Source organism: Lynx rufus, unplaced genomic scaffold (genome assembly GCF_022079265.1).
Source record: "Lynx rufus isolate CCGP_SWC_20201006 ecotype Redwood Valley unplaced genomic scaffold, mLynRuf1.p SCAF_36, whole genome shotgun sequence".
NCBI classification, from domain to species: Eukaryota; Metazoa; Chordata; class Mammalia; order Carnivora; family Felidae; genus Lynx; species Lynx rufus.
In genome coordinates this window covers 772,750-797,689 of record NW_025814852.1, presented here as the reverse complement: position 1 = coordinate 797,689, position 24,940 = coordinate 772,750, and the positions used below count along the sequence as shown (strand labels likewise).

Below are 24,940 nucleotides of genomic sequence, written 5' to 3'. Positions count from 1 at the left end.
CACAGAGTCGGAAGCAGGCTCCAGGCTCTGAGCTATCAGCACAGAGCCCGATGAGGGGATCGAACCCACGAGCAGTGAGATCTTGATCTGAGCTGAGGTCAGTGCTCACTTCGGCAGCACGTATACTAAAATTGATCTGAGCTGAGGTCAGATGTTCAACCGACTGAGCCAGCCAGCCCCCCCCCCTCTTTCAATCATTTAAAATACACTGGGGTACCCGACTGACTCAGTTGATGGAATGTGCAAGTCTGGATCCTGGGGTTGTGGGTTCGAGCCCCATGTTGGGTATAAAGTTTACATAAAAGTAAAATCTTTAGGGGCACCTGGGGGGCTCAGTTGAGTGTCTATTTGAGCTCAGGACGTGATCTCATGGTTGTGGGATTGAGCCCAGTGTCAGGCTCTACAGTGAGCATGCACCCTGCCAAAGATTCTTTCCTTCTCCTTCTGCCCCTCTCCCCAGCTTGTGCTTGCTCTCAAACAAAAAAACAAAAAAACAAAAAAACCCCCAAAACTTAAATAAAATGCATTAATACTTGTTTTGTGGCCTAACGTAGACAATGGAGAATGCTCCATGTGCCCTCGAGGAGCAGGGACACTCTGTTGTCGGGGGCGCTCTCGTCTGTTGGGTCTGCCTAGTTTGTAGCCCTGTTTGTGTCCTCGGTTTCCTCGCTGGTCTTCCCCTAGCGGGTCTGTGCATCTTCAAGGCGACTAACGAAGTCTCCGACTGCCACTGGAGACCCGGCTATTTCATTTGACTCTGCTGTTCGATGCATTTGTAACTGGTCTACCTTCTTTATAACCCTGTCTTTTCTTCCCCGTGGAAAAATCTTGTTTTGACTGAATACAAACAAAGCAAGCTGCATCTACGTTGACCTCTTAAAAGTTTTTTAATTTTTATTTGAAAGACACCGTGTGCAAGCAACGGAGAGGGCAGAGAGGTAGAAAGAGAATCCCAGCAGGCACTATGCTCGGCGTGGGGCCCGATGCAGGACTCCACCCCACGACCCTGGGATCATGACCTGAGATGAAATCAAGAGTTGGGTGCTCGACCCACTGAGCCACCCAGGCACCCCCCGTGTTTGAATTAAAGCCTATTTCGTCTGGCGTTCACAAAGCCATCCCAGCTCTCTTTGGGTCACTGTTTCCATGGAGTGTCTCCCCCCATGCTTTTGCCTTCAGTCTATTTGTATCTTTGGAAGCATGGTCTCTGCTAGACAGTATGTACTTGGGTCACTGTGTTTTAGTCCATTCTGCCAAGCTCTGGTTTTGATCGAAGAGTTCCATCCATTTTATTTTACGTAATTACCAATAAGACTTCTTTCTACCACTTTGCGCGTGTTTTCTATATGTTAATCCCTTTTCGTCCCTCATTTCTTCCAAGGACTTTTTTTTTAAAAAACTTTAGTGAACATTCTCACTCTCTTCTCCTTTCCACCCACGTGTATCTTTTTGATAATTTCATCGTGGCTATCATGGGTGACATCCCGAATTTCTAACAATCTGGTCCACACATACAGCAACTCTGTTCACTAACATACACGACCTCTGAGACGGCTCAGACCAGCCTGCTTCTGTAGCTACTCTCAAAACTCACGCTGCACACCGTGGGCCCCAAAACATAAATCTGTAATGATCTCCCATGAACAGCTTTTAAATCCTGGAGAATAAAAACAGGAGTGGCAGCCAAACACGTAACTGATTTGACGCATCCCAGCTGCGTCTTAACAGAGCCCCGAGTTCCCATCCGGCAGCAGTTCCGCCCAGAGTCCTTGGAGCATTTCATGCACGTCAGGCCGCCTGACGACAAGCTATCCGGCTTTCCCCTGGAAATACCTAGAATTCTCCATTTCTGAGTCAGTTTTGCTGTACATGGAACTCTGGGGTGACAACTTTTCTCATCAAAGCGTCATTCCATTCCCATCTTCTGGCCTTTTTTCTCCCTCACTGGGCGGCTGGCCTTGCCGTGGGTCTGCACGTCACAGGTCACCGCTCACGGCGGTCAAGACTCTCCCACCACTTATCCCAGGTCGTCTTGTGTTGATTCTACTAGGAAGTGTCTGACCTTCTTGAATTTGTAATTTACATCTTAGAACATCACATTTGGTAAGCGTTCAGCACTGTTTCAAATCCCCTTTTGCCCGAGACCCCAACTCTAACAGACTTGTGGGGCCTGCGGAGGGTGGGACCTGTCCCTCGGGCTCTGTCCACGGCTCACATTCTGTGGTCTCCTCGCTGCTGTGGCTACTGAATTCTGCTGATGAATCTCTCAATCGCTGCACGTTTCAATGGAAGATGATTTTTAATAATTATTCCTTCTGGTAATTTCTCTGGTAATCTCAGTGTGCTCGTAGTATTTCCCCAATTTCCCCTATTTCCATGTGTGTGTTCAAGTTGAGAATGTTTTAGTTTTATTAGTCCTTTTCTAATAATTCTCAAGGCTGGACTGTCTTTAGCGACAGTTTTTAGCAACTAATTTTGTTCCTCTCATGGAGCCACACTTCATTTTTTCCTCATGGTTCATTGGCTGTTGTCAAAACTGACCGCGACGGTTCTACTGCTGTTTTGTTTCTGGGGAGAACGGGAGGTGGATGTTGCCGCTCTGCCTCGCTACAGAAATCTTTTCTCTACACTGACCTTTCCAAGGTATCCGATTTTGCATTTTGTGAACTTCTGTCTTTCACGAAATACACAGAAGCTGATGAAAGAACTTGGGTGTGGCGCTCGCTGGCTCTGTTTGCTGTGGGTCTGTGTTCGGGACAGGCCACGAAGCACACCTTCCGCTCCCACCCCGTGATGCGTTCTCTCGTCCAACGACAGGTAAGGTGCGTATGTGCTAACTTATGTATGGAGGACGGCAGGATTATCGGGCTGGAAACCTGACACCCCTGTGCACTGCAGTCAGAAGCGCCCCAAACCGACGATGGCTTTCTCTCAAACTACGCAAAGATGTTTCACAGTAAAGGACCCGCTTACCAACACAGGAAACAATCCACGTTTATGCTGCCTGGAAAGTCCGTTCTGTCGGGTGGTCCAGGAGCAGGATGAACTTGTCCACCCGCCCCTCCCCGCCCCTGCAGGGCCGGGGGAGGATCCCTGAGTCCAACATGTAAACACCACAGCCGGCCAGGTGCCCGGATTCGCAGGAGGTCGCAAGTGCCCCCCCAGGACTCCCGGGTCAGGGCACATTCACAGACTCTGAGACCCCGGGCTGAACCGCATGTCGGGCTGTCCCTTCAGCTCATCTCAGAACACGTGTGGGTCCAGGAGACCCAGAGCGGCCCCAGGGGACAAGCAGAGACACTGGGGCCACACAGAAGACGTTTGGGGATCAGGAATGTTAAGTCATGATTCAAGCAGGAAGGTCCCCAGCAGGTGGGGCCTCGGGGATTCACGGCGCTGACCTCACGACACCGTCCGACGTCATGAGAACCACAAGCCAGAAGTGCAAAGCCAGCGGCAAAGCACCGGGCGCCCAGCTGCCCTGACCACCTCTGAGGCCCTGAGATGTCAGGCTCGGTAACCCCCTGGGGAATGTCATCAGCCTGACCCTGGAGCACGGACAGTCGGCCGAGGGGACACGCCGCGGCCAGGGTCAAGAGAGCGAACCTACCCAAGGCCAGGGTTCCGAGGACAGGTACCCACAGACGCAAGACGTGTGAGGCCCCCGGGCAGTGCCCACAGGGGGGTCACCCCACCCTAGGCGGGGCCCAGATGGGCAAGGGGTGAGCCTCAGTGTTGAACACGTAGGCGTCCAGGCTGAGCAGGGCCGGGTCGTCGGAGAAGAGCAGGTACAGGTACTTGAGCGTCTCCCCCAGGAAGAAGCTCTCCATCTTGTCCCGGGGCTGGGGATTGAGGGGATCCTGGACGTTGCTGATGGAAGAATAGCCACCCGAGGGGACCTGCACGAGAGCGGAGACCGCGGCGTCACCACGGCTGCAGGCCCAGCCAGCTCCCCACGCCGGGCTCAGCCCTCGGGGGCGCCGGCGGCCGCAGGGCCCCCGGCCGGGGCCCCTGCGCCTCACCGCGGCACCCGTGGCCAAGGGCCGGGTCTGAGGCAGACGACGGCGGACCGGCCCCCCGGGAGCTCAGCCGCAGCTCCTCCAGACGGCCCCTCAGAGACGCCAGCCGCCCTCACGTGACCCGACGTGCAGCCCGTGCTCCGGAACCCGGAGGCGGCCTCCCGAAGGCCCCGAGCACCTGAGGAGGCCGGGACCCACCGCCCGGCCGCCACAGGGCGTACGCGGGTCGGGTTTTGGCGCTCGCGCTCTGCCGGGGTGGGTGGCGGGCCCCGGACACGGCGTGACCTCCGAGCCACGGCCCAGAGGGCGAGACGGGTGTCGGGGCCACGGTCACGGCGCCGTCTGGGGTGGGAAAGGGCTGCCCGGGGCCACACGGAGGATCCGGGAGGAGAGTCGCCCTGTGCACACCGGGCCACAGAGCCTGGTCCCCGAGACCCTGGGGCACGTGGCGCCGAACTCCCGAGGCCACGGCGAGCCTGCACCGCCCCCGCCCCCGCCCCCCTCTGGCTGCCCCGCTAAGGGAGCAGGGACTCGGGGCGGGGCGGGGCGGGGCGGGCTGGGCAGGGCAGGCGCTCACCCGCGTGTACTTGTTGAAGCTCTGCAGGATCTCCCAGCCCCAGTCCTGGTACTTGCGCTCTCCCGTGAGGCGGTGCAGGTAGAACAGACTCTCCACCGTCTCGGGCCGCAGCAAGTTGTGCCTGTCGGCCGGCTGGGCGGGGGACACAACACGGGCTGAGCTCCGCCGGCTGGGGTGGGGGGTGGGGGGTGGGGGGACACGGGAGGAGCTAGGCCGAGCCCGCAGGGCGCCCCCACGTCCAGACCCCGGCCCGGCTCACCTTGACCTGCACGTCCTTGCGGTCGCTCTGGGGGTACAGGTTGAAGTGCACGATTTCGGGGCTCAGCCCCGTCTCCATCTGGCGGTTCATCTGGTAGCAGGTGTCCATGAGCGCCCGGGCCAGCTCCATGTGGTCGGCGGGCAGGCCGTGGTGGGCGCCCAGAGCCAGCGTCCCTGGCAGGAAGCACACCAGGTGGTCCTGAAACCAGAGCGGTTTCCTCACCACTGTGAGTCGGTGGCCACGTGGGGCAGGGGCGGGGGCCGCACCGGGTGCAGGGTCCAGCGCTCCCTCAGGCCCCCCGCATCCCCAGGGGTCGACGGGCCTGAGCGGGGACTCCTCAGGGCCCACAAGGGCAGGAACGTGGAAAGCGACTTCACTACGGGCCCGGCCCCTGGAGCTCCACATGGGCAGGGGGGGAGGGTGGCGGACGGACACCCACCTGCCAGGGGAGCGGATGCTGACCCGGGTCTGGCCCTGGCCCCACAAACACTGATGGAGTACCAGGGGCAGGGGACAAGTAACTAGACCCAGGGCAGAGGGCAGGGAGGAGGAGAGAGGGCAGGGGGGAGGAGAGAGGGCAGGGGGGAGGAGGGAGGAGAGAGGGGAGGGGGGAGGAGAGAGGGGAGGGGGGAGGAGAGAGGGGAGGGGGGGAGGAGAGAGGGGAGGGGGGTGGAGAGAGGGGAGGGGGGAGGAGAGAGGGGAGGGGGGAGGGAGTGGAGTCTTGGGCAGGGGGGCGGGGTCCTGGGGAAGGCACAGGGTCCCCGGGGGACGGGAGCGGCACCCCGGGGGAGGGGCCGGGGACCCATCACAGACCCCAGCCCCCCTTGCCGCACACCGCCGCGCAGTCCATCGTCGACCTGTGAGGGCCCACGCCCCACGACCAGAATCTGAGCCATCTCTCCAACGTCCAGACTCGCGAAGCCATCGGGGGCCCAGAAAAACGGGTGGGTGCGGCCCCCTACGCCCCACCTGCATCACGACCGTGCTCACCATCTTGGCGCTGAAGCGGCCGTGGGCCAGCTCCCCCACAAAGGTGAGCTTCCTGGGCTCAGACCTGCGCAGCAGATGCCTTTTGATTCCCTCGACGGCTTCGAGGTAGTCTTCCAGTAACCTGTGAACCGGCAGGCCCCGTGGGCTCAGGGCAGGTGGGTGCGCGGCCCGACCCCCCGCCCGGTTACCCAGGAGCGGGCACGTGGCCACGAGCTGCCATCCCCACGCTAGTGGCCAAGAGGCCTGGCCCTGTCTGGGGTGGCACCACGCCAGCCTGGAGATGCAGGCTCGTGGCAGTCGGCGGCCTGGGGCACACACGGGGCTGTGCCCGCCGCTCCCCCGAACAGGGTCGTTCCTCTCAGCCGGCCCCCGTGGACCACCCGGGACCCCCACGTGCCCACCAGGGTTCTCTCAACGTCCCCACGTTCAGGCGTGGGGAACTCCGGCTCCCCAGGCGTGATGCCCTGATCTCTGCCCGTAGGGGTCGGCCTCCTGGAGCTGCCCACCCCCAGCGGTCCTGGGCCGTGGTCACCCCCTGGCGTGAGACTTCAAGGATTTCCAGTCCCTTCACCAGAGTGACCTGCGTTTTCCCGACCGCACGACGAGGCTCCCCGAGGCACTGCCGTCTGGGAAGGCGCACGTCTGAAGCGTCAACCAGGCAGCGCGGGGAGGCCCAGGGGCCCCTGGCCACCTTCCGCTGGGGAGCGGACAAGCAGAGCCGCCTCCACGACCCCGAGGACGAGAGCTCGGCCGGTGAGCCGGGGGCCCCTCGGCCGGGCCCAGACCCCAGGCCCTGCCTGGCGCAGAGGGGCCGGGGACCTCCGTGACCAGCCAGGCGTCCTCTCTGGCACGAAGGCCGTGCCGGGAAGGGACACATCCCCCGCGGAGGGGCCGAGTCCGGGTCCGGCACGGCCGCTGCCTCCTGACCGAGAACTCGGGACAAGGGGAGCCTCGGGGACCCCGTCCCCGAGGCAGCAGAAACAGGCCTCACTGCGTCTCCTTCTTTCCGCCCTGGATCCACTGCTTCAACAGGTACTCGTAGTAGCTGTCGGCCCTGGCGCCCAGAGTGAACACTCCCATGTGAGTGAAGAGGCCGCTGTGCGTGTTGATGAACATGGGCACCAGCCCGTCCTTCTTCCCCGACAGGGAGTGCACACGCCTCGTCACCTCCTCCGCGGCCTCCTGGGACACACACACACACACACACACAAGGGGAGAGTGCGGGTGAGCCAGGGGGACGGGGCTGCTGGACCTCGGGCCGGCCGAGGAAGGCGGGCCTCGTCGGCTCCCCCCTCCTCCGTGACAGGCGGGCCCGTTCCCAGCGGAGGACGGAAGAGGACGGAAGAGGCCGGTGTCCCGGCCCACGGCGCTCCCCTGCCCGGCTGCACCGGGCAAGGGCTTCTGAGGGTGGCCCCAGCCACGCGGCAACCAGGTCCCCACCCTCACACGCGGCTGCCTCGATGAGCGGGCAGACGCCGAGGGCCCCGAACACGGGGCTGAGCTCCTCCTCCTGCCAGGGGACCGTGTCTGAAGGCCACAGCCGCGGTCCCCGGGACCTCCTGCCCAGGCGTGGCCGTCTGCTCCCGCTCGCTGGAGGGAAGGCAGGCGCGTCTGCTTCCGAGCCCGCGGTCGCGGCACACCCGCCCGCCGATCCTGTTCATCCTTCGAGACCCAGCCAACCTCAGCTCCTCCCGGGCAGCGCCACGCATCTGTGCTCCGTGGCCCTGTGCGCGTTTGCTCACGGCGCTCGGGACCCTGCGTGGGGAGTGACTTCCTGGCCTCCACCCGCCACGGACGCCCGCCCCCTTTTGCAAAGTCCTCTGAGCCAGGGACGGCTTCAACTTCCCTTGGGTCTCCAGCAGCTACAGGGATCTGGCATCGCAACGGCGCCCGGCCGGCGTCTCAGAGCAAACAGAGAGACGCTGAGCTTCCGGAGTACGAGCCAACGACAGGAAAGCCGCTAATCCGCCGACAAGCAGACAGGCACCCGGACGCCCACCTCCACCCGGGAGACGAACACGGGGCCTGTGGGCGTTTGGAAAACGCCACACGTCTCCAGGACAAAATCCACAGCCCAGAGGAGGCACCCTCACGTGCCCACCGCGAAGGCTACCGAGAAAGACCGGAGGACGAGCGCGGCTGCCGCGGAAAAGCCAGAGCCCCGTGTGCGCCTGGAACCTTCTCCCGGGAGCGCCGCTCTTACCAGCCCCGCGTGGGAAACAACCCAGCTGCTCCTCAACGCACGAGAGCCCGGACAGCACGTGGTCCGACCGCACGATGGCAGACCAGCGGGCCACGAAAAGGGATGCTTCGGACACGTGCTACGACACGGGTGCGCTTCTCCCGGACGCTTCCAGCGCGGACGAAGACGTCACGCGTGGCGACAGAACCGGCCACAGACGGCCCACGCCGTACGTAGGACCTCACTCACGCCGAGCATTCCAAACAGAGAAAGCCACGCACGACAAGTGGATTTGCGGCCACCGAGGCAGGGGGCCCGGGTGGGAGCGCTAGGGTGCGCTGGCCTACTTCCTGAGGCGAGGACCTGGTTCTGGAATCAGACGGTGGCGGCCGCTGCCCACGTGGGACTGTGGCGCGACGTTCAAGCCAAGAGGCAGAACTTCCTGACGTTCAAATCGCAGCTCAGGTTTTTAAGGAAGAGGAAGAGTGACGAGGCAGAGCGCCAAGTCCAGAGGGTCCGCCGCGTGCTGGAGACTCACCCACAAGGAGAGGGACCCCGGCCAACGGGGTCGGGGCGAGGGTCAGGAGCGAGGTCCACGAGGACCGTCAGCGACGGCCTAGCAAGGCCGACACCCACGACTGTGGGCCCCTGCCTCGCTCCCGGCACGGACCACCCCCCGGGGGCCACCACAGCACGAGGCAGGGGGCAGTTGGGACCCCAAGGACACGGGCCCGCGCTCGGACTCAGCCCCCAGTCGACACCCTTCCCGCCCGCGCAGCTGAGGAAAGGCGAGGAACGAGGGACCGGAAAGCACACAGGACGGTGGTCCTGCGGCCCGGGGTCAAGTCCACGCACGCCTCCGCTTGGTGTGACGCCTCCGGCCGGCAGGCCGGCCCCCCGTACCTGAAACTTCTTACTCCCCGTGAGGCGGGAGAGCTCTCGGAACTCCAGCTGAATGCTCGTGACCTCGGCCACCGTGCTGTCCGAGGTCCAGCGGGGCGGGTGGGCGGCTCCGGTGCCGATGTTCACGTCCGAGTATGGGATCCTGGAGGGCGTCTGGAACGCAGGCAGCAGCCGATTCCCAAAGTCTTCCTGACGACGCGACACGACGAGGACCGAGGTTTCCCGTCACACGGCAGCCTCGGCTCCGTTCCACGACGCCCACCCCCGCCACCCCGCCACCCGTGCTCACCCCCGTAAGTGGACACGGGACCTCACTGGCTTCACGTGGCCTCGGCGCTCAACAGCGGCGACACCGAGGAGCCCCGAGAGCGCTTCCCCACGGGTCACGACGGTGACAGGGACCTTCCCACGCAGCACGTGCGTGGGAGCGAGACCCAGACGACCGGGGAGACGGGAGACCCGGAACAGACCCCCGCCCCCGCCCCCACCCCCGGGGGCCCCTCAAGCCGCGGGACCTCCGCCGGCGCCCGGACACTCACGGCCTTCCTCAGGAAGAGGTCGTCCCCGGACAGGTGGTAGGCGCTCAGAAGGCCGCCCAGGATCCGGATCGTGCTCTCGAACAGGTTGACGTCCACGTCTTTCTGAAACCGGAGCTTCTTAGACACCCACTTGCGGGCTTCTTCAAACTCTGCGACGGGAGACGGGGTGGGAGCGGCAGTAGGTTACAGGTCCCGGCGCCCCCGTGACCGCTCGCTGGCTCTGGGGCCACGTGCGTCCTCGTGTCCCTCTCTCCCGGGGGGCCTCGCCATCACTTCCCACGGCAAGGGGACACACCGCGGAGCCCCCTGCACCCGGAGGACGGGCAGCCAGCGTGCCGTCGTGAGCACCAGCCCTGACGGGTAACGGCCACGGCACAAAGGGCCACGTGAGTAACTCAGGGGGAGCCTCTGGCCTCTACGGAACACCGGAAACGGACTCCGAGAGACCGATCCGGAAGTACCCAAAGACCCGTAGCCTCAACCACACCCCGTCCACGTGGCCTGAGAAGGGTGTGGTGGAGAGACCCGGGACGCCGATGGCCTTATCGGATCACGTGCCGCCTCCCACCAGGGAGCCCCTTTCCGGCTAGGACAGGAGCACGGGCTGGAACTGCCCCCGGACGCCAGCCCAGGCCTTCGGCCAGGAGCCGAGGGGGCGACTGCCCTGAGCGTCCCCGGGACGCCTGCCATCGAGGGACAAAGCGACTGCCTGCCACCCAGGGGAAGGGAGAGCTCCTCAGACGGAAACAGTGGCGTCTGCACCCTCCAGGGCACGGCTCGCTCACTCGCGCGCCCAAGCGTTCCACCGGGGGAACTCGGCCGCGTGCTCGGGGACGAGCAGGTACCTTTTTTCAGACCCAAAATCCACATGGTGTCCAGGGCGTCAATCAGCGTAAGTCCCAGGCCAAACCACTCGCTGAAGGACCTGGACACGGGTTTCAGCTCGTCGTGGCCCCAGGCGAACTTGCGGTAGCCGGTCCACGCGTGGCGGAAGGCGTCTATCACGGCCCTCTGACGCTCGTTCGGGGAGGCTGCGAGGAAGACGGCGGGTCGTGGGGACCGGAACCGCCCAGGGTTCAGACACCGCCCCTCTGCAGCCCCAAGCCGCGGGGCGCTCAGTGGGGTGGGGGGACACCGTCCGGGGCCGCAGGTCGGCAGCGGACGACCCCGAAGGTCGGGGCGCGGCACCGCCGGGCTCGGAGCCGCACGGCTGGACGCGGCTGCCAAGGTGGCGAGGCCTCCAGGGCCCACACGCGACGGCTCGGCCTCTCATCCGCCTGGCCTGCGCCCGTCCGCCTCCACCAGACGCCCGGCGGGCACGACCCTCTGGAGCTGCGGGGAACGCGCGGTGGGCGGCGGTGTTTGAGGCAGCAGACCGGTGCCTGCCGCTCCGCCACGGCAGCCGCGCTGTGCGATCCGGCCGGGGGAGCATCAGACGTGGCGGGCGGGCCCCGGTGACCTCCACGAGAGCGCCTCATCTCACAGGCGCCCGCGTCGTGCCTCAGCAGCTCTGGGTGTTTTCGGGGAGGGAACAGCGTGTGGCAGACACACCCAAGGCCGCCCTGGGGCCCTTCCAGGGTGGCCTCGACGCCGACCGAGGAGGTTTCTCCCCTCCACACGTCGGAGGACCAGGCACGAGTTACAGGGCCACCAGGCGGACAGAAACGTGGGCGTCGGCGGCTTCGCGACACGTGTCCTCTCGGTGTGGCCCGAGGCCCAGTCGTGTTGGTATCTGCGGCTCTGACATCGGTCCTCAGAGCCCCGCGACCGCTCTGCCTCCCCGCACACGCCCGGGCCGCCCGTCCCGGCTCTGGGCTCCTTCTTCCTCCTCCCCTCAGTGGCAACAGCGACAGGACTGGAGGGTCACAGCCTGGGCCCCAGGCTCAGCTGACCCGGCGCGAGCCCCCGCTCCGGGAGGCAAATGGCCGTGGCCGCTGCCGGCCTAACCTCGGTTCTCCCGTCCGTGGAACGGGCCTACGACAGACCGATGACCTCAAAGGCCGCCACGAGAACCAAAGCAGACAGGCCGCACGGAGCGTACAAAGCGCCAGTGCCCCGGGGGCCCTCCACTACAGGTGCCAGAACGCAGGACCCCAGGACTCCACCGAGCCGGGGCCGTGTCTCCACTCTCCCCAGGCCCCGCGCCGGCACGGACGCGGGCAGTTCCCGCACAGGCGGCCTGTGGCGGCCGCGATGGGCCTGGGACCGTGGGCCGCCGTGGAGCCCCGTGTCCTCCCCAAGGCTCTACAGAGAGCTGGGGCCCGCCCGGGTGCCCAGCTGGGTGTCCACGCGCCCTCTCCGTCACCATGTCCGGGTGAGGCCCGACGGGGCGCAGGCGGGGCCTTACCTGGTTGGTTCTGAATCCCGGGGGCCTGTGAGGAAGGCTTGGTGGGGGGGCCCTCTGCCTTTCTCGAAGGGGGTTCGGTGCCCTGCTCCGGCTCGATCACTGCACCCCGCCAGCTTCAGGGAGAGGAGGAAGAGGAGTCAGCCGGCTTGAGGGCAGAGATGCAAACGCCCGCGGTCACAGCCTGGCTGGGCTCGTGGCGGCCCTCCGCTCCATGCGGCACGACGCGGAGAAGGCAGGGCCCCGCCCCCACCGGGGTCCCGCTCTCTCCACTGTCTGCTCTGAGGGGAGAAGCCGCTTCAGACAGCGCGCCGACCCTATCCCTTTGTTTTTCAGGAAACGTCAAACGGACCGGCCTCTGCGCATCTAGCGACCCGTGCTGCCTCGTCTCTGACGCTCCCTGTACCTGACCACCGTTCTCTGTGTGCTCTCTTCCTGACGAGCGTCGCCCACCACCTCGTCCCTCCGCCTCGTGTCATCCTGCCTCCGGTCCTTGGAGTCTTTGTCGGGGGCTCTAATCTGCAGGTTGGGCGGTCCCCGTCGGAAATGCCTCTGAGGCTTCTAGATCGAAACAAGAGCCACTCGTGAAAACAGTTCAACGGCCCAGGAGCTGCCACTCCGTTTCCACCTGGGATGCTCTCCCTATCAGACCCAACCCCACGGACCGCGTGGAATGGCTGGTGGAGCACGGCCCCCGGAGGAGATGCCTTCCCGCTCCCACGGCAACATGCAGATTTGGCCAGAAGATCCTTTCTCACGATCTCCGGGCCCTGACCAACCAGGACGGAGACTGTGCCAACGGGCTGGCGCAGCCCTGGGCAGTGGGTTAGCATCCCGGCCCGGGAGGGTTCCAGGCCGTCACAGACCCTAAAGGTAGCAATAAAGGGTCAGAGCCACGTCCCCGTGGATGGAGGCGCAAAGAACACTGTCCCGGGCCTGTGCCCCAGGACTCCCACCCTTTGTGCTCAGAACCGGGTGGCCAGGGCACCGGGTCCAGGGACGGAGCGCAGGGGCCCAGGCGTAGCCCGTCGTCAGCAGAGGGCAGGAGGAGGCCCCTCCTCCGCAGGACACAGCAAGGAGGCCGACTCAGGGATCGAACACATCTCTGCCGCTCAGTACCCACAGGACCCGTGAAGAGGTCCTCGTTGTAAAGACGCCAGTGCCACGGAGCCGGGACCCCCGTGGCCAAGAGGATGGGATCTGGCCGCTCACAAAGCACCGGGGCTGACCCAGGCCTGGGGCACAAGTGCCGGAGTCCGAGCAGCAGGAAAGGTCCCAGCGGCCCCGCCACAAGGGGCCCTGCGCCCCGAGGCCCGGACCCGGGGAGCCGTGCACACCGACCCCGGCCGCCACCACAGACGGGATCACGGGCCTCCCGAGCAATGGAAGCGTGTCTTTCGGCGGGCAACCGTGCAGGCGGGCTCTGCTCCCATCGCCGTCACGAGAGCCCAGGTGCACGAGAGCGGCCAAGAAGGGCGAGAGACGTGCGTGTCGGCTCCACGAGGGAGGACGTGAGCCGTTTGACACACAGCCTCCGAGTAAGACGGTTTGCAGAGAGGCCTCCTGGCCGCTCCCCGTGGGGCCCGACCCCAGCCCCCTTCCCCACCCACGCCCTCTGAAACTGCAGCTCCCTGAACAAGCCCAGCTCCCCCTGCCTCGGGCAACGTCACTGGACTCGAGCCCTGCTCTCCCGACTCTACCCAGGACCGGCGGCTGCCCAGTCTCACACCGCAGTTCAGCGTCCCGTCCCCAGCCTCATCCCTGGAGGCGACTGCTATTTTTCTCCCGGGATGGACACCACGGCCACCGGCCTGCTCCCGCCGGCCTGCAGCTCCTCCAGACAAGGGGCGGGTCTGTTTCGCTCACCAGCAGGTATCCAAGGGGAAGGAAGGAAAGAATACTCCTCCTCCTTGCCCCAAGCGTCATCCTACTGGCTCAGAATAATGGGCGCAGGGCGCGAACATCAGACAAACAACAAGGGAGAGAACTGCTCCCCCGTCCGTGTGGAACATCACGCGCGGTTCTGAAACGCCCGTGGGACCGACCCCGGTCGCAACCCCACGTGTAGTTCACCGAACGTACCTGGGGTAAAAGCCCCGGCGAGTTTTCTGGATTAGCATCTGCCTTCTGAGGAGCCGGCAAGACGGGCGGATCTGCTGGTCTCGCCTTCCGCTCTTCCGCTGACCTGCCATCCACGGCTAAACGAGAGAACAGATTTGATCCCAAACGTGCCGCACAGCCCCAAGGAGAGCCCGAGCGAGCGCGCGGAGGAACACGTCTAGGTGGGCGCTCCTCACCACGAGAGGACACCGTGAGACCTGGGGAAGGTCCTTTAAACCAACTCAAGAACGGCCAAGGGTAACCAAACCTTCCTCAAAGCACTTGGCAGCTTCTGTCCTGCAGCCCAGCCCACACGGACCTCCCCTCAGCGGCTTCCCCTCCAGGAAGCGCAGACGCTGGCCTATGTGCAGCTGTCTCCAGCCGCCTGCAGCGGCTCCTGAGCTTTCCTCCCCCACAGGGGTTCCCTACGCCCTCACCCAGACTGCCCGGGCCGCTGGGAACACACGGTAACACGTGTGAGGAAGTTCAGGGAGCGTGTCCGGTCCGGACGGGGCACGCGACCTCAGGACCCGAACGTCTCCGTGAGGCACAGAGAACGGAGAGGCCGGCCGGCCCTTACACCGGACACCCAGGAAGCAGGCGGGCAACATCACATTAACTCGAGCCACGTTCTAGCAGGGTGGCGAAAGACACCCTCCGCTCCTTTTCCTCTGCGCTTCTCGCCAATTCGCAGACGCTCCAGGCGCTTAAGGCGCACGGCCAGACCGCTTCTGCCCAGCCACCCGCAGTCAGTGACGCACACGCATGGGGTTGAGGCACACGCGCAGCCGGTACCTCTCCACTGGTCGGCCACGCTGATGTAGGACAGGAGCCCGCAGAGCACGAGAAACGTGAGGAAGAAAAGGATCACGTTGCGCTGTAATCTCGACAGCTGCTTCCATTTCTACGGGACGGAAAACAACACAGCTGGGACCCGTGCGACCGCTGCAAATTCAGGGAGGACAGGGGGTAACTCCCAAGGTCCGGTTTCTGAACCGGGGGAAGCGCCCCGGCGGCAGAGACTGACGAGCCGCGGGGATATTCCAGACGGTATAGGGGAACGGAAATAAACAACAGACGCAGAAGCCATACGTGTCCTATCGCAGGGGCAGTGAGGAAAGGCTCGCGCGACGCGCGTGTTCCGTCTCAGGCAGCCGGCGGGACCCCGCATCTGCCCCGATGTGGGGTGTCGATGCCCTGCAGCCCGAGACCGCGGGGCTCCTGACCCACCGCACCGAGGGGCAGCCTACAGCTTTCCCCCTCCCCGACCCCGCCCCGCCGAGCGCGGGCTGTAAAGACGGCCTGCGGCCGGCGACCACCGCTCCCCGGGCCCGGACGAGCGCCTGCGCTCCAGGCAGGGGGCGGCGGGCGGGCCGCGGGACCCCGGCCCGGCGCCGACCCTCACCCTCCAGCACGAGCGCCGCCGCCAGCTTTTGCTGCCGTCGTAGCTCTGGCCAAGGCTCAGCGTCACCGAGATGAAGTCCCGATGTGGCGCCGGCGGCGGCGGCGGATACATGACAGCGGTGGCGGCGGCCCGGGCGACCCCGCCCACTGGCGGCGTCAGGAGGCCGGGCTCTGAGAGGCGCCGGGGACTTCGCTGGTCCGACACCCGCGGGCAGCCATCGCAGCGCCGTCCACACCCCGCCCATCGCGCGCGCGGCCAATGCGCCTGCGCCGCGCCCTCCTATTCCCCACCGCGCCTGCGCCCGCCCTCGTGGCCCCCTGCGTGCGTGTTTACGTCCCGCCGCGTCGGCGCACGGCCGCACCTGCGCCGTGACGCGCTTGCCCGCCCGCGCCTGCGCGCAGCCCGCCGGCGCAGAGCCTGGGACTCGGCTGGGCGCCGCGTCCCCGGGACCGGCCGGGTCCGTGGTGTTGGCAGGACGTCCGGCGCCCCGCGCCCCCGCTCCGGGGCTCGACTCCCGGCCCCGGGCGGACTTCCCGGCCCAGAGCTAGTGGGGGCCGCAGCTCAGCGAGAGGACAGCGGGTCCGGTGCGAGCCCGAGTCGAGGCGGGGCGGCTTTCGGTGTCCGCTCTTCGGAGCCGATGGGCTTGGGGGCGCGCGGACGACCGCCGCGGCGAGTTGTGCGCGCGTTTCCCCTCAGTAGACACGCGGCAGGGCGGAGCGAGCCCCGCAGCGCCGAGGGCCGGCCCCCTCGGGTGAGCCCGCCGCCTCCCGCAGTCCAGGCCGCCGCACTTAAGTGTGTGTGGCGGGCTCCCCGGCGTGTGCGCCTCCCTGGCTTGTCTGAAGCTGCCCCAGAAAGCGCCTCCTGCTCTCCGCCCCCCCCCCCCACCTTCCCTAGCGGGGGTCATCCCCGAGGCCCCTGCGGGTCTTTTCCCCACACAGGGCTCTGCCGGTAGTGCCAGCGGTGCCCTCGTGCGTCCGTCCCTGCACATGCCGACAGCAGGGAGAAGGTGGTATCTGGAGGGTGGATCACCGGGCTCTCCAGCTGAGGGCGCGGGAGCCCACCCCTGGAGACCTAGCCGGGGTGGGGTGGGGTGGTTCTTCCCCCCGCCCCCCCCCCAGGGTGTCAGCCTCACTAGGTGGTCCCTGGCCTCCCTGAGACCCTGGCGAAGAGCTGGGTGGGAGCTCGAGGGGACTCCTGGGCCGCCCAGAGCAGGTGCGGGCTCAGCGTGTGGACTCTTGCTCTCTTGGATGCACGGAGCTGGGAACCCCCAGTTGCCGTTCCCAGCACCCGTGCGGGTCAGAAACTGCGCTCGCCAGGCCAGGGATCAATCACGGCATCTTGCGTTTATTGGGAATCCGCCACGTTCTGCGGGAAATCAAAGAGTTTGGCAGCCTCTCAGAAGTCCGTGGCTTCCTTATCGGTTGTCTGGCGAGGGACAGTTTTGTGCTGAGGGGCCCGTCCTGCCTCTTGAGTGCAGTGTGCACAGCAGCGCGCACCTGTGAGCAGTGACCTAGGGCTCCACCCGTGTTCCTGGTTTGGGGACGTGCTTCAATCCTGTGGAAAAGCCTTTCCGAAGGCTCTTGTGCCTCGGATCTCTGGGCCGCGTTTGGAACTTTACGCGCGGCTGTGATTCTTTTACAATAAACGGGGTCTTTAAAAACAGGCCGTTTCAGTAGCTTCCCCAGCTGGTGTAGGAAAGAGGCTGCACGGTCGTTGGGCAGTGGCAGTGAGGAGCAACAGCTGTGGGCAGGACCCCGGACCTGGGCCCCCGCCTTGGCCGGCCCTCCTCTGTCCCAGGCCCTCTGCTTGCCAGCGGAGCAGCTGGGAGAAGCGTCGTAAGGCACGCGGTTCGGTTCTGAGGCCTGCGAAGGACTGGCACAGCGCGGGTGGGAGCAGAGTCCTCCTCTGGGCTTTGGGCCTGGCCCCGACCCCGCCGCCACGCCCAGGTCCGGGTGCGGGGACACACGTCCACCCTCCGCTAGTCCACTACAAGCCCCTGGAGGAGTCAGCGGCCTCTGAACCCACCGCCCAGGTGACCTCCTTGCCCTGGGGAAACCGGCTTCCGTGGGGGTGTCGCCGCAGCGCGAGGGCGTGGGAGCAGGCGGCCTGGAGGAGCGGGAGGCTGCATTCCACGCCGCCCTTCGCGTCAGCGGGCGGGGAGGTGCCCCGTGCTGCTTTCCGGAGGGGAGAGCCGCAGGCACTGGGGCCCGGAGCAGCAGGGCTAGGGGCCAGGGCCAGCGGGTCTTCCCCAGCCTCGGTGGGGCCGCGGGGGTGCAGCGTGGGGACCGTGGCCCCGTACGTGGAGTCTGTGTCTCCCTCAGAGAGCGCGGGAGGTCCGTGAGCACCGAGATCTGTCAGAAGCTACTGGCAAGCTGGTTGGGGGACGGTGCTCCCCGCCTGCTTATATTTCAGACCAGTTAGCCACCACGTGCGGCCACTGGAATTGGTCCGACTGGTTGTTGGGGAAAAGACCTAAAATTCAGCAGCCTGAACCAACCGTAGCCCTGGCCGAGGAGCCAAGGCCTCCAAGGGAGATGGAGAGAATTCACGTTTAGGTGTGCAGGCTGTGCGTGGGGGGTGGGTGGGGGTAGGTGGTGGGCCCGGGGGGGCTGGAGGGCTAGGCCGTGACCCCCCCCCCCCCCCCGCCTTGCCAGGTACTGGGTCAGCTGCAAGAGAGGGAGGGAGCAGCACCTTTGGACAGGTCACCCTGCGGGGGACGGACACCGTCCCCTCCTCTCGCCTCGTCCGTCCGTGGGTCTGCAGAAAAGCTGGAGTGGCCGGCGCTCCCCGCCGGGCGGATCTGCGCGTAGGGCTCGAGGTGCCGCCGTCCTCACGTACGTCTCCGCTCCGACAGAGGCAGGCCTGCTGCCCTCCCCGAGGACGCCGCACCTCTGCCTCTCGTCCAGACCTCACAGCCAGGAGCACGGCCAGAGAGCCCTGTTTGGTCACTTGTGTCCCCGGGAACGATGACGGGAGCGGCGCCACCCCTCAGGACCCTGGGGTTGGCAGGCCAGAGAGCAAGTCAGGGCTGCAGAGCCCTGGCCCGGTTCTCATCCAGGATCAGCGGGGATGGGAACATGCACTGTGGGTTGCAGCCATACCAGTGGGAATGTTTTGGTGTTATATGATGGACAGTCATTGTGGCCTTTCTGGTTGCCACAGTGACAGTCCTGGGACAGTGTGTGGGGCGGCTAACTGGCTGCTCCCCGATCGTCTGGCCTGGCCTGGGGCCCTGGTTTCTCGGCTGGAACCAGAGCGCAGGCCCTAGCCTTGGCCTGTGCCAGTGCTAGACAGGTCGGACCTGGGCAGAGACTGGGGTCGTGCTGGCCAGGGACAGTCTTGGCACGGGGACAGGTGGCTCACCTTCCCTTTGTGGCCTTGGGCAGGGGGTGGCTCTGCTGATCTGGCCCCTCACGCATGCCCAGGACTGGATGCCAAGGGAGAGGTGGCCCCCCTGGTGTCTGGGCACTGGGTACGTGCCGCAGCCCCTGGCGCTGAGGGGCCAGTGGAGGGAATAGCCTGAGGGGCTGGGGTCACGGTCCCAGCTCCCAGCAGGGGCCTGGCGCCCCCATTCTTTTCTCCTGTCGACAGCTGGAGGCCTGGAGTCTATTATCCTTCCAGAAGCTCTAGGAATTCTGAAGTGTCCTGACCATTCCTGTCATGAGTGCTGGGGAGCCATGTCTGTCTCTGCCGCGCCTGGTGCTGTTTTTCAAGGACACTGGCTTCCCTACTCTTTGCATGGAGGCCTTCCTCATTTACAGCCTGTGTGACTCTCCCCCTGGGGCCACAAACTCCATGTGGCGTCTTTTCTCACCACCTCCAGGTTGACTAGTCGTGTGGACCCCACTCAGAGCTGCTGGCCCTCACATCCCCAGTTCGTGTGTGTGTGTGTGTGTGTAGGTTCCATCCCATCCAACCTCCCAGGTCCCCTGAGCCTCCTTCCCTGTTCTTGCTTGCTTTCTGTTGTGACAGTGGTGACCTCTCCACCTCAAGTTTCCTGGCAAGGTCCAGCCAAGTCCTAAAGGTCATGGTGAAGGCTCTAATCTGGCCTCTCAGGAGAAAGTTCCCAAATACAGCATCTTCCGTGTCAGGGGACGTTGTAACCCCTCATCAGAGGCTCCAGCATCCACTCCCACAGCCTGCCCCCAGCTCCCCTAATGTCAGCCGGAAGGATCCTGAGGTTCCTGGGGTGGGATCCTTTTCCCCCGGGTGCAAAGCTGGCTGGCCAGGTTCTGCTGGACTCTGCCCAGCAAAGGCCTCATGGTGGGGAGGGGAGATTGCTCAGGTATGACCTCGGGAGGAAGCTAAGTGTCTGCATTGTCTTCCTCGGGGCGGGTGGGGACCGTGTCTGCAGGCTCAGAAGGGTTAGGAGAGTCTGTGTCAAAGCTTTTGGGGCATTTCCACCCCAAGTGTGCAGCCCCAGGCTCCCAGCTAGGCTTCTGACCCTGGCTCATTGGGCCTGCCTTGGCTGCAGCCGTCCTTGAGATCCAGCTGTCCTGAGTGTGAAGGCTTGGGCTCTTTCCAGCACCCTTGAAGGGGATGAGAACTTCTCTACTAGTGACCGGAGGCCCCACCTGGCATTCAGTGGCTGTCCCCCAGCACCCAGGTGTTCATTGTCTTCCTGTCAAACAGGAAAGGGCTTAGCGCCAGCCATCTGGGTGACCCATCCCTACACAATCGTTGGCGGCTGGACAGACGCCTCAGACCAGGGGCTGTCAGCTCCACTGCCCATCAGCGCAAGAGTCGCTGCCAGCGGGATGGGACTCAGACTGCCAGGCCCATCTTACTGCCCACCTTCTCAGACCAGTCCGGGAACAGCTGTGCCAGCTGGAGGTCTCTGGAAGCAGACGTGAGGTAGAGTTTGGGATACAGGACAGCTGTCGGGGTTCAACACCGGATGGGGCAGGGGAGGGCGCGGTCAGCTGGCAGTGACAACCTGCCAGGCCTCGGTCAGCCTTTTGGACCTTCATCCGGCTCATCACCGGTGTCCGGGAGGGTGTGGCTTTGTGTGATGTGACTCTCTTCGGGCAAGGCGGGCCCCAGAGGGGCTGACGGCTAAGGCTGCCTGTTGACCACACTCCCCGAGGCTGGGCAGCAAGCCTTTCCTGGCAGTGAATCTCCGTTTCCACCACGTGCCTTCACCCTGCATTTAGGGACTGCCCAGCCTAAGGCCTCTCTGCCTGCTGCCAAGATCTGCAGCCTTTAGAGTTGGGGGAGGGACTGGTGGGTAAACAACAAAAAGCTGCACGGCAGCCTCCTGGAAAAGCCTCGGCCACCTTTTCTGAACCAGGAGCATTCAACCATGGCTGATTCGGGGCTGAAGGAAACCGGCTGCTGGAAGAGAGAGATCCACATGAGCAAGGAGAACAGTGCCCCCGAAAGCAGAATCCAGGATCAATGGGGTTTAAACACCGTGACAGATTCTAGGAAGCATCGCATCTATTAAATAAGAATCGTTTGCCGTAAAAGAAAACGAACAAGAGAAATTAAAAACATAGGGGCGCCTGGGTGGCTTTGTCTGTTGAGCGTCCGACTTTGGCTCAGGTCATGGTCTCACAGTTTATGGGTTTGGGCCCCGTGTCGGGCTCTGTGCTAACAGCTCAGAGCCAGGAACCTGCTTCGGATTCTGTGTCTCCCTCTCTCTTTGCCCCTCCGCTGCTCGTGCTCTCTGTCTCTCAAAAATAAGTAAACAGCAAGAAAATTTTTTTAAAATATTGCTGCTGAAAAAATCCTCTGTAACTATTCTGGAAGACAACATAGTGGAAATCTGCTAGAATATGAAATAAAACCCTAAAAGGGGTGTGGTGGTAGCAAAAAGATACCATGAAAGAAAAGATTAGAGGTCGGCCCCAGTGCTGCTCAGATCTTTTTGTGCAGACAAACCACATGCAGATCTCTTTTTAAAAGTAGGCTTCAGGCTCAGCACGGAGCCCGTAACCAACTAAGCTGCCCAGGTGCCCCCTGCAGGTCTTAAAATGCATATTGTGGCTCTGGGGTTCTGGGGTAAAGCCTGAGGTTCTGAATTTCCTAAGTCTTACCAGGGGATGCTGCTGCTACAGCTGGTCCAACAGACTATACTTAGAATCCCTCTGGGTTAATTAGGCAAGGAGAACAAGAGGGAAATAGAACGGAGAAAATTGTCGGAGCCTAACAAGAAATTTGGTAGCTGAAAACCTTCCCGTTTCAAGACAGGATGGATGAACAAAATCCAGTGCTAGACACACCCTTGTGAAGTTTTAGACTTCCAAGGATCAGTGAAGGTCTCAGAATAATTCAGAGAGAAAAAGCAGGCTGGCCATAGCCATCATTACTCTGATCCCAGAAAGGAAAGGCACACCTCCAAAATTCTGAGGGGGGTGGTGAACTTTTTGTCTCTAGTAACATTGTTTTGTCTTAAAGTCAATTTCATCTGATATGAGTATAAACACTCCGGTTCGCTTATGGTTGTTTTCATAGTATATCATTGTCCAATATAACAATTAAACATGTATGCGCCTAACAACAGAGCTCTAAAAATACATGAAGTAAAAACTTACAGAAGTGAAGAGAAAAATAAATAATTCAAAAATAGTATTTAATATTCCACTCTCAATAATGGGCAGGACAATGTATCAGCAGAATACCGGCAAGAGTTAGGAAGACTTGAACGATGCTAGCAACCACTTTGACCTAACTGGCATCTATACAACACTCTACCCAACAGCAGCAGGTTATATGTTCTTCTCAAATGTATATGGAACATTTTCCAGCACAGAACATGTGCTAGTCCATGAAACAAATCTAGGTAAGTTTAAATGTCTGAAGTTGAGGGGTTCCTGGGTGGCTCTGTCAGTTAAGCATCCGACTTCGTCTCAGGTCATGATCTCACAGTTTGTGGGTTCGAGCCCTGCATTGGGCTCTACACTCACAGTGCGGAGCCTGCTTGGGATTCTCTCTCTCTCTCTCTCTCTGCCTGTCTCCCACTCACTCGCGTGCTCCCTCTCAAAATAAATAAATACACTTTTTTTTTAAATTTTTTAAACATTTATTTATTTTTGAGACAGAGAGAGACACAGCATGAATGGGGGAGGGGCAGAGAGAGAGGGAGACACAGAATCGGAAGCAGGCTCCAGGCTCTGAGCCATCAGCCCAGAGCCCGACGCGGGGCTCGAACTCACGGACCGCGAGATCGTGACCTGAGCTGAAGTCGGCCGCTTAACCGACTGAGCCACCCAGGCGCCCCAAATAAATACACTTTAAACAAAAAACAAAGCTGAGGGGAAAAGGAGCAAACTAAATCCAAAGCAAGGAGAAGAAAAGAGTAAAAGTTGAAGACGTCAGTGAAACAAATCAGAAAAATAACAGAGAATCAGTGAAACAGAAAGTTGTTTCTTTGGGAAGGTCGACAAAATCGACATTTAGACCAATGAAGAAAAAATAATATCAGGAAAAGAAGAGAGCCTGGCTGACTGGAGTGGGCGACTCCTGATCTTGGGGTCATGAGTTTGAGCCCTGCATTGGGTGTGGAGATTACATAAAAATAAATTTTTTACAAAAGGGAAAAAAAGGAATAGAGGAGGGGACATCACTGCTGACCTTACAGAAATCGAAAGGGTTAAAGGGCATACCGTGAACAACTTTATGTCAATAAATCAGTTTAGATGAAATGGATATATTCCTAAAAACATATAAATTCCCAAAACTGATGCAGGAAGAAAAAGAAAATATGAATATGCCTACAAGGAAATTGGAACCGTGATTTTAAAACCTTCCTCCCTTCTCTCTCCCCAACAAAAGGCCAGGCTTTTGCTGGTGAATTCTACTAAAAACTTGAAGAAGAATTAACACCGATCCTTCATGAACTCTTCCAGAAAATAGAAAAGGAGGAAACACGCTCCAACTGATTCCACGAGGCCAGCGTTAACCTGGTATCAGAACCAGAACCAGACGGAGACATCATAAGGCACTACAGACCAATATCCACTAGTAACATAAATGCAAAAATTCTCTACACAACATTAGCAAACAACGTGTCAACACATAAAAAGTATAACATAACCAAGGAGGATTTATGTCCAGGATGTAAGGCTGATCTGACATTCCCAAATTAGTGTTCTACACCATATTAATAAAATAAGTCACAAAAAGTACATGCAGAAAAAGCATTTGACAAAATCCAACATCCATTCCTGATAAATACTCTCAACAGACTGGGGCTAGGAGAGCACTTCCTCAACCCAGTAAGGGTACCTGCCAAATCCTGCAGCTGACATTGTCCTTATTGGTGAAAGACTGAATGCTTCCCCTGTGAGATCAGGAACAAGGCAGACACTTGTGTTTGTCATGGATGGAGGTTCTACCCAGCTCACTTGGGCAAGAAAAGAAACAAGAGACACCGGACTGGAGAAGAAGAAGGAAACCATCCACTGAGAGACAACATGACCCTGTTTGGAAATGCTAAGGGCTCAACAAACAAAAAAACCTACCAGGATGAATGAGTCTGGAAAGCCCCATACTCAAAAGTCAATTTTATTTCTACACATCAGCAATGAATAGACCAGAAATGAAATGAACACAATTCCATTCATAATTACATCAGAGAGAATAAAGTACTTAGGAAGAAATTTAACAAAATAACAGCATGGGAGTGCAAGCTGGACACAGTCTGGAGGTTCCTCAAAAAACTAAAAATAGAACTACCCGACGACCCAGCAATTGCACGACTAGGCATTTACCCAAGGGATACAGGTGTGCTGTTTCGAAGGGACACATGCACCCCCATGTTTATAGCAGCGCTATCGACAATAGCCAAAGTCTGGAAAGAGCCCACATGTCCATCGATGGATGAATGGATAAAGATGTGGCATATATATACAATGGAGTATCACTCGGCAACCAAAACGAATGAAATCTTGCCATTTGCAACTATGTGAATGGAACTGGAGGGTATTATGTTAACTGAAATTAGTCAGTTAGAGAAAGACAAAAATCATATGACTTCACGCATATGAGGACTTTCAGAGACAAAACAGATGAACGTAATGGAAGGGAAACAAAAATAATGTAAAAACAGGGAGGGGGACCAAACAGAAGAGACTCATAAATATGGAGAACAAACAGAGGGTTGCTGGAGGGGTTGGGGGAGGGGGGATGGGCTAAATGGGTAAGGGGCATTAAGGAATCTACTCCTGAAATCATTGCTGCACCACATGCTAACTAATTTGGATGTAAATTAAGAAAATAAAAAAATTAAATTAAAAAAAATAACAGCAACACCCGTCCATTAAAACCTATGAAGCGTTGCCGAAAGTAAAGATGGTCCAAATAAATGGACCAAAGATGGGGCGCCTGGGTGGCTCAGTCGGTTAAGCATCCGACTTCAGCTCAGGTCATGATCTCACAGTCCGTGAGTTCGAGCCCCGCGTTGGGCTCTGTGCTGACAGCTCAGAGCCTGGAGCCTGCTTTGGATTCTGTGTCTCCCTCTCTCTCTGCCCCTCCCCCATTCATGCTCTGTCTCTCTCTGTCTCAAAAATAAATAAACATTAAAAAAATAAAAAATAAAATAAAAATAAATGGACCAAAGAGACTCAGTGCTGGGAAGCTAGCAGTCTTGCACAAACTGGTTTATAAAGTCAGCGCGATC

General features: G+C 60.9%; 1 protein-coding gene across 5 annotated transcripts; it reads right to left on the bottom strand.

The window, feature by feature from the left end:
* Nucleotides 1–2,986: 2,986 nt before the first annotated feature.
* On the bottom strand, nucleotides 2,987–15,557 carry LOC124522323 (endoplasmic reticulum mannosyl-oligosaccharide 1,2-alpha-mannosidase-like). 5 transcript variants are annotated; one of them, XM_047093699.1, is made up of 13 exons: nucleotides 15,319–15,557; nucleotides 14,709–14,817; nucleotides 13,896–14,011; nucleotides 12,220–12,374; nucleotides 11,817–11,929; nucleotides 10,315–10,500; nucleotides 9,470–9,618; nucleotides 8,931–9,119; nucleotides 6,837–7,027; nucleotides 5,846–5,966; nucleotides 4,856–5,053; nucleotides 4,597–4,728; nucleotides 2,987–3,899 (listed from the first exon to the last, which is right to left on the bottom strand). In XM_047093699.1, exons 1-13 carry the CDS (start codon nucleotides 15,427–15,429, stop codon nucleotides 3,687–3,689), a joined length of 1,983 nt encoding a protein of 660 aa, XP_046949655.1. In that variant the 5' UTR covers nucleotides 15,430–15,557; the 3' UTR covers nucleotides 2,987–3,686. The 5 variants fall into 5 exon arrangements, with proteins under 5 accessions (XP_046949655.1, XP_046949652.1, XP_046949653.1 ...); XM_047093696.1 differs by having other exon boundaries at nucleotides 8,931–9,083; nucleotides 15,319–15,518; XM_047093697.1 differs by having other exon boundaries at nucleotides 9,470–9,567; nucleotides 15,319–15,518.
* Nucleotides 15,558–24,940: the final 9,383 nt, after the last annotated feature.

Excerpts from the sequence above, each read along its gene's own strand:
- LOC124522323 (XM_047093699.1), bottom strand. The coding sequence starts at position 15,429 with ATGTATCCGCCGCCGCCGCCGGCGCCACATCGGGACTTCATCTCGGTG. Across the intron at positions 9,120-9,469 it reads ACCTCTTCCTGAGGAAGGCC|GAAGACTTTGGGAATCGGCT; the intron begins GTGAGTGTCCGG and ends TCGCGTCGTCAG. Across the intron at positions 7,028-8,930 it reads CGGGGAGTAAGAAGTTTCAG|GAGGCCGCGGAGGAGGTGAC; the intron begins GTACGGGGGGCC and ends TGTGTGTCCCAG.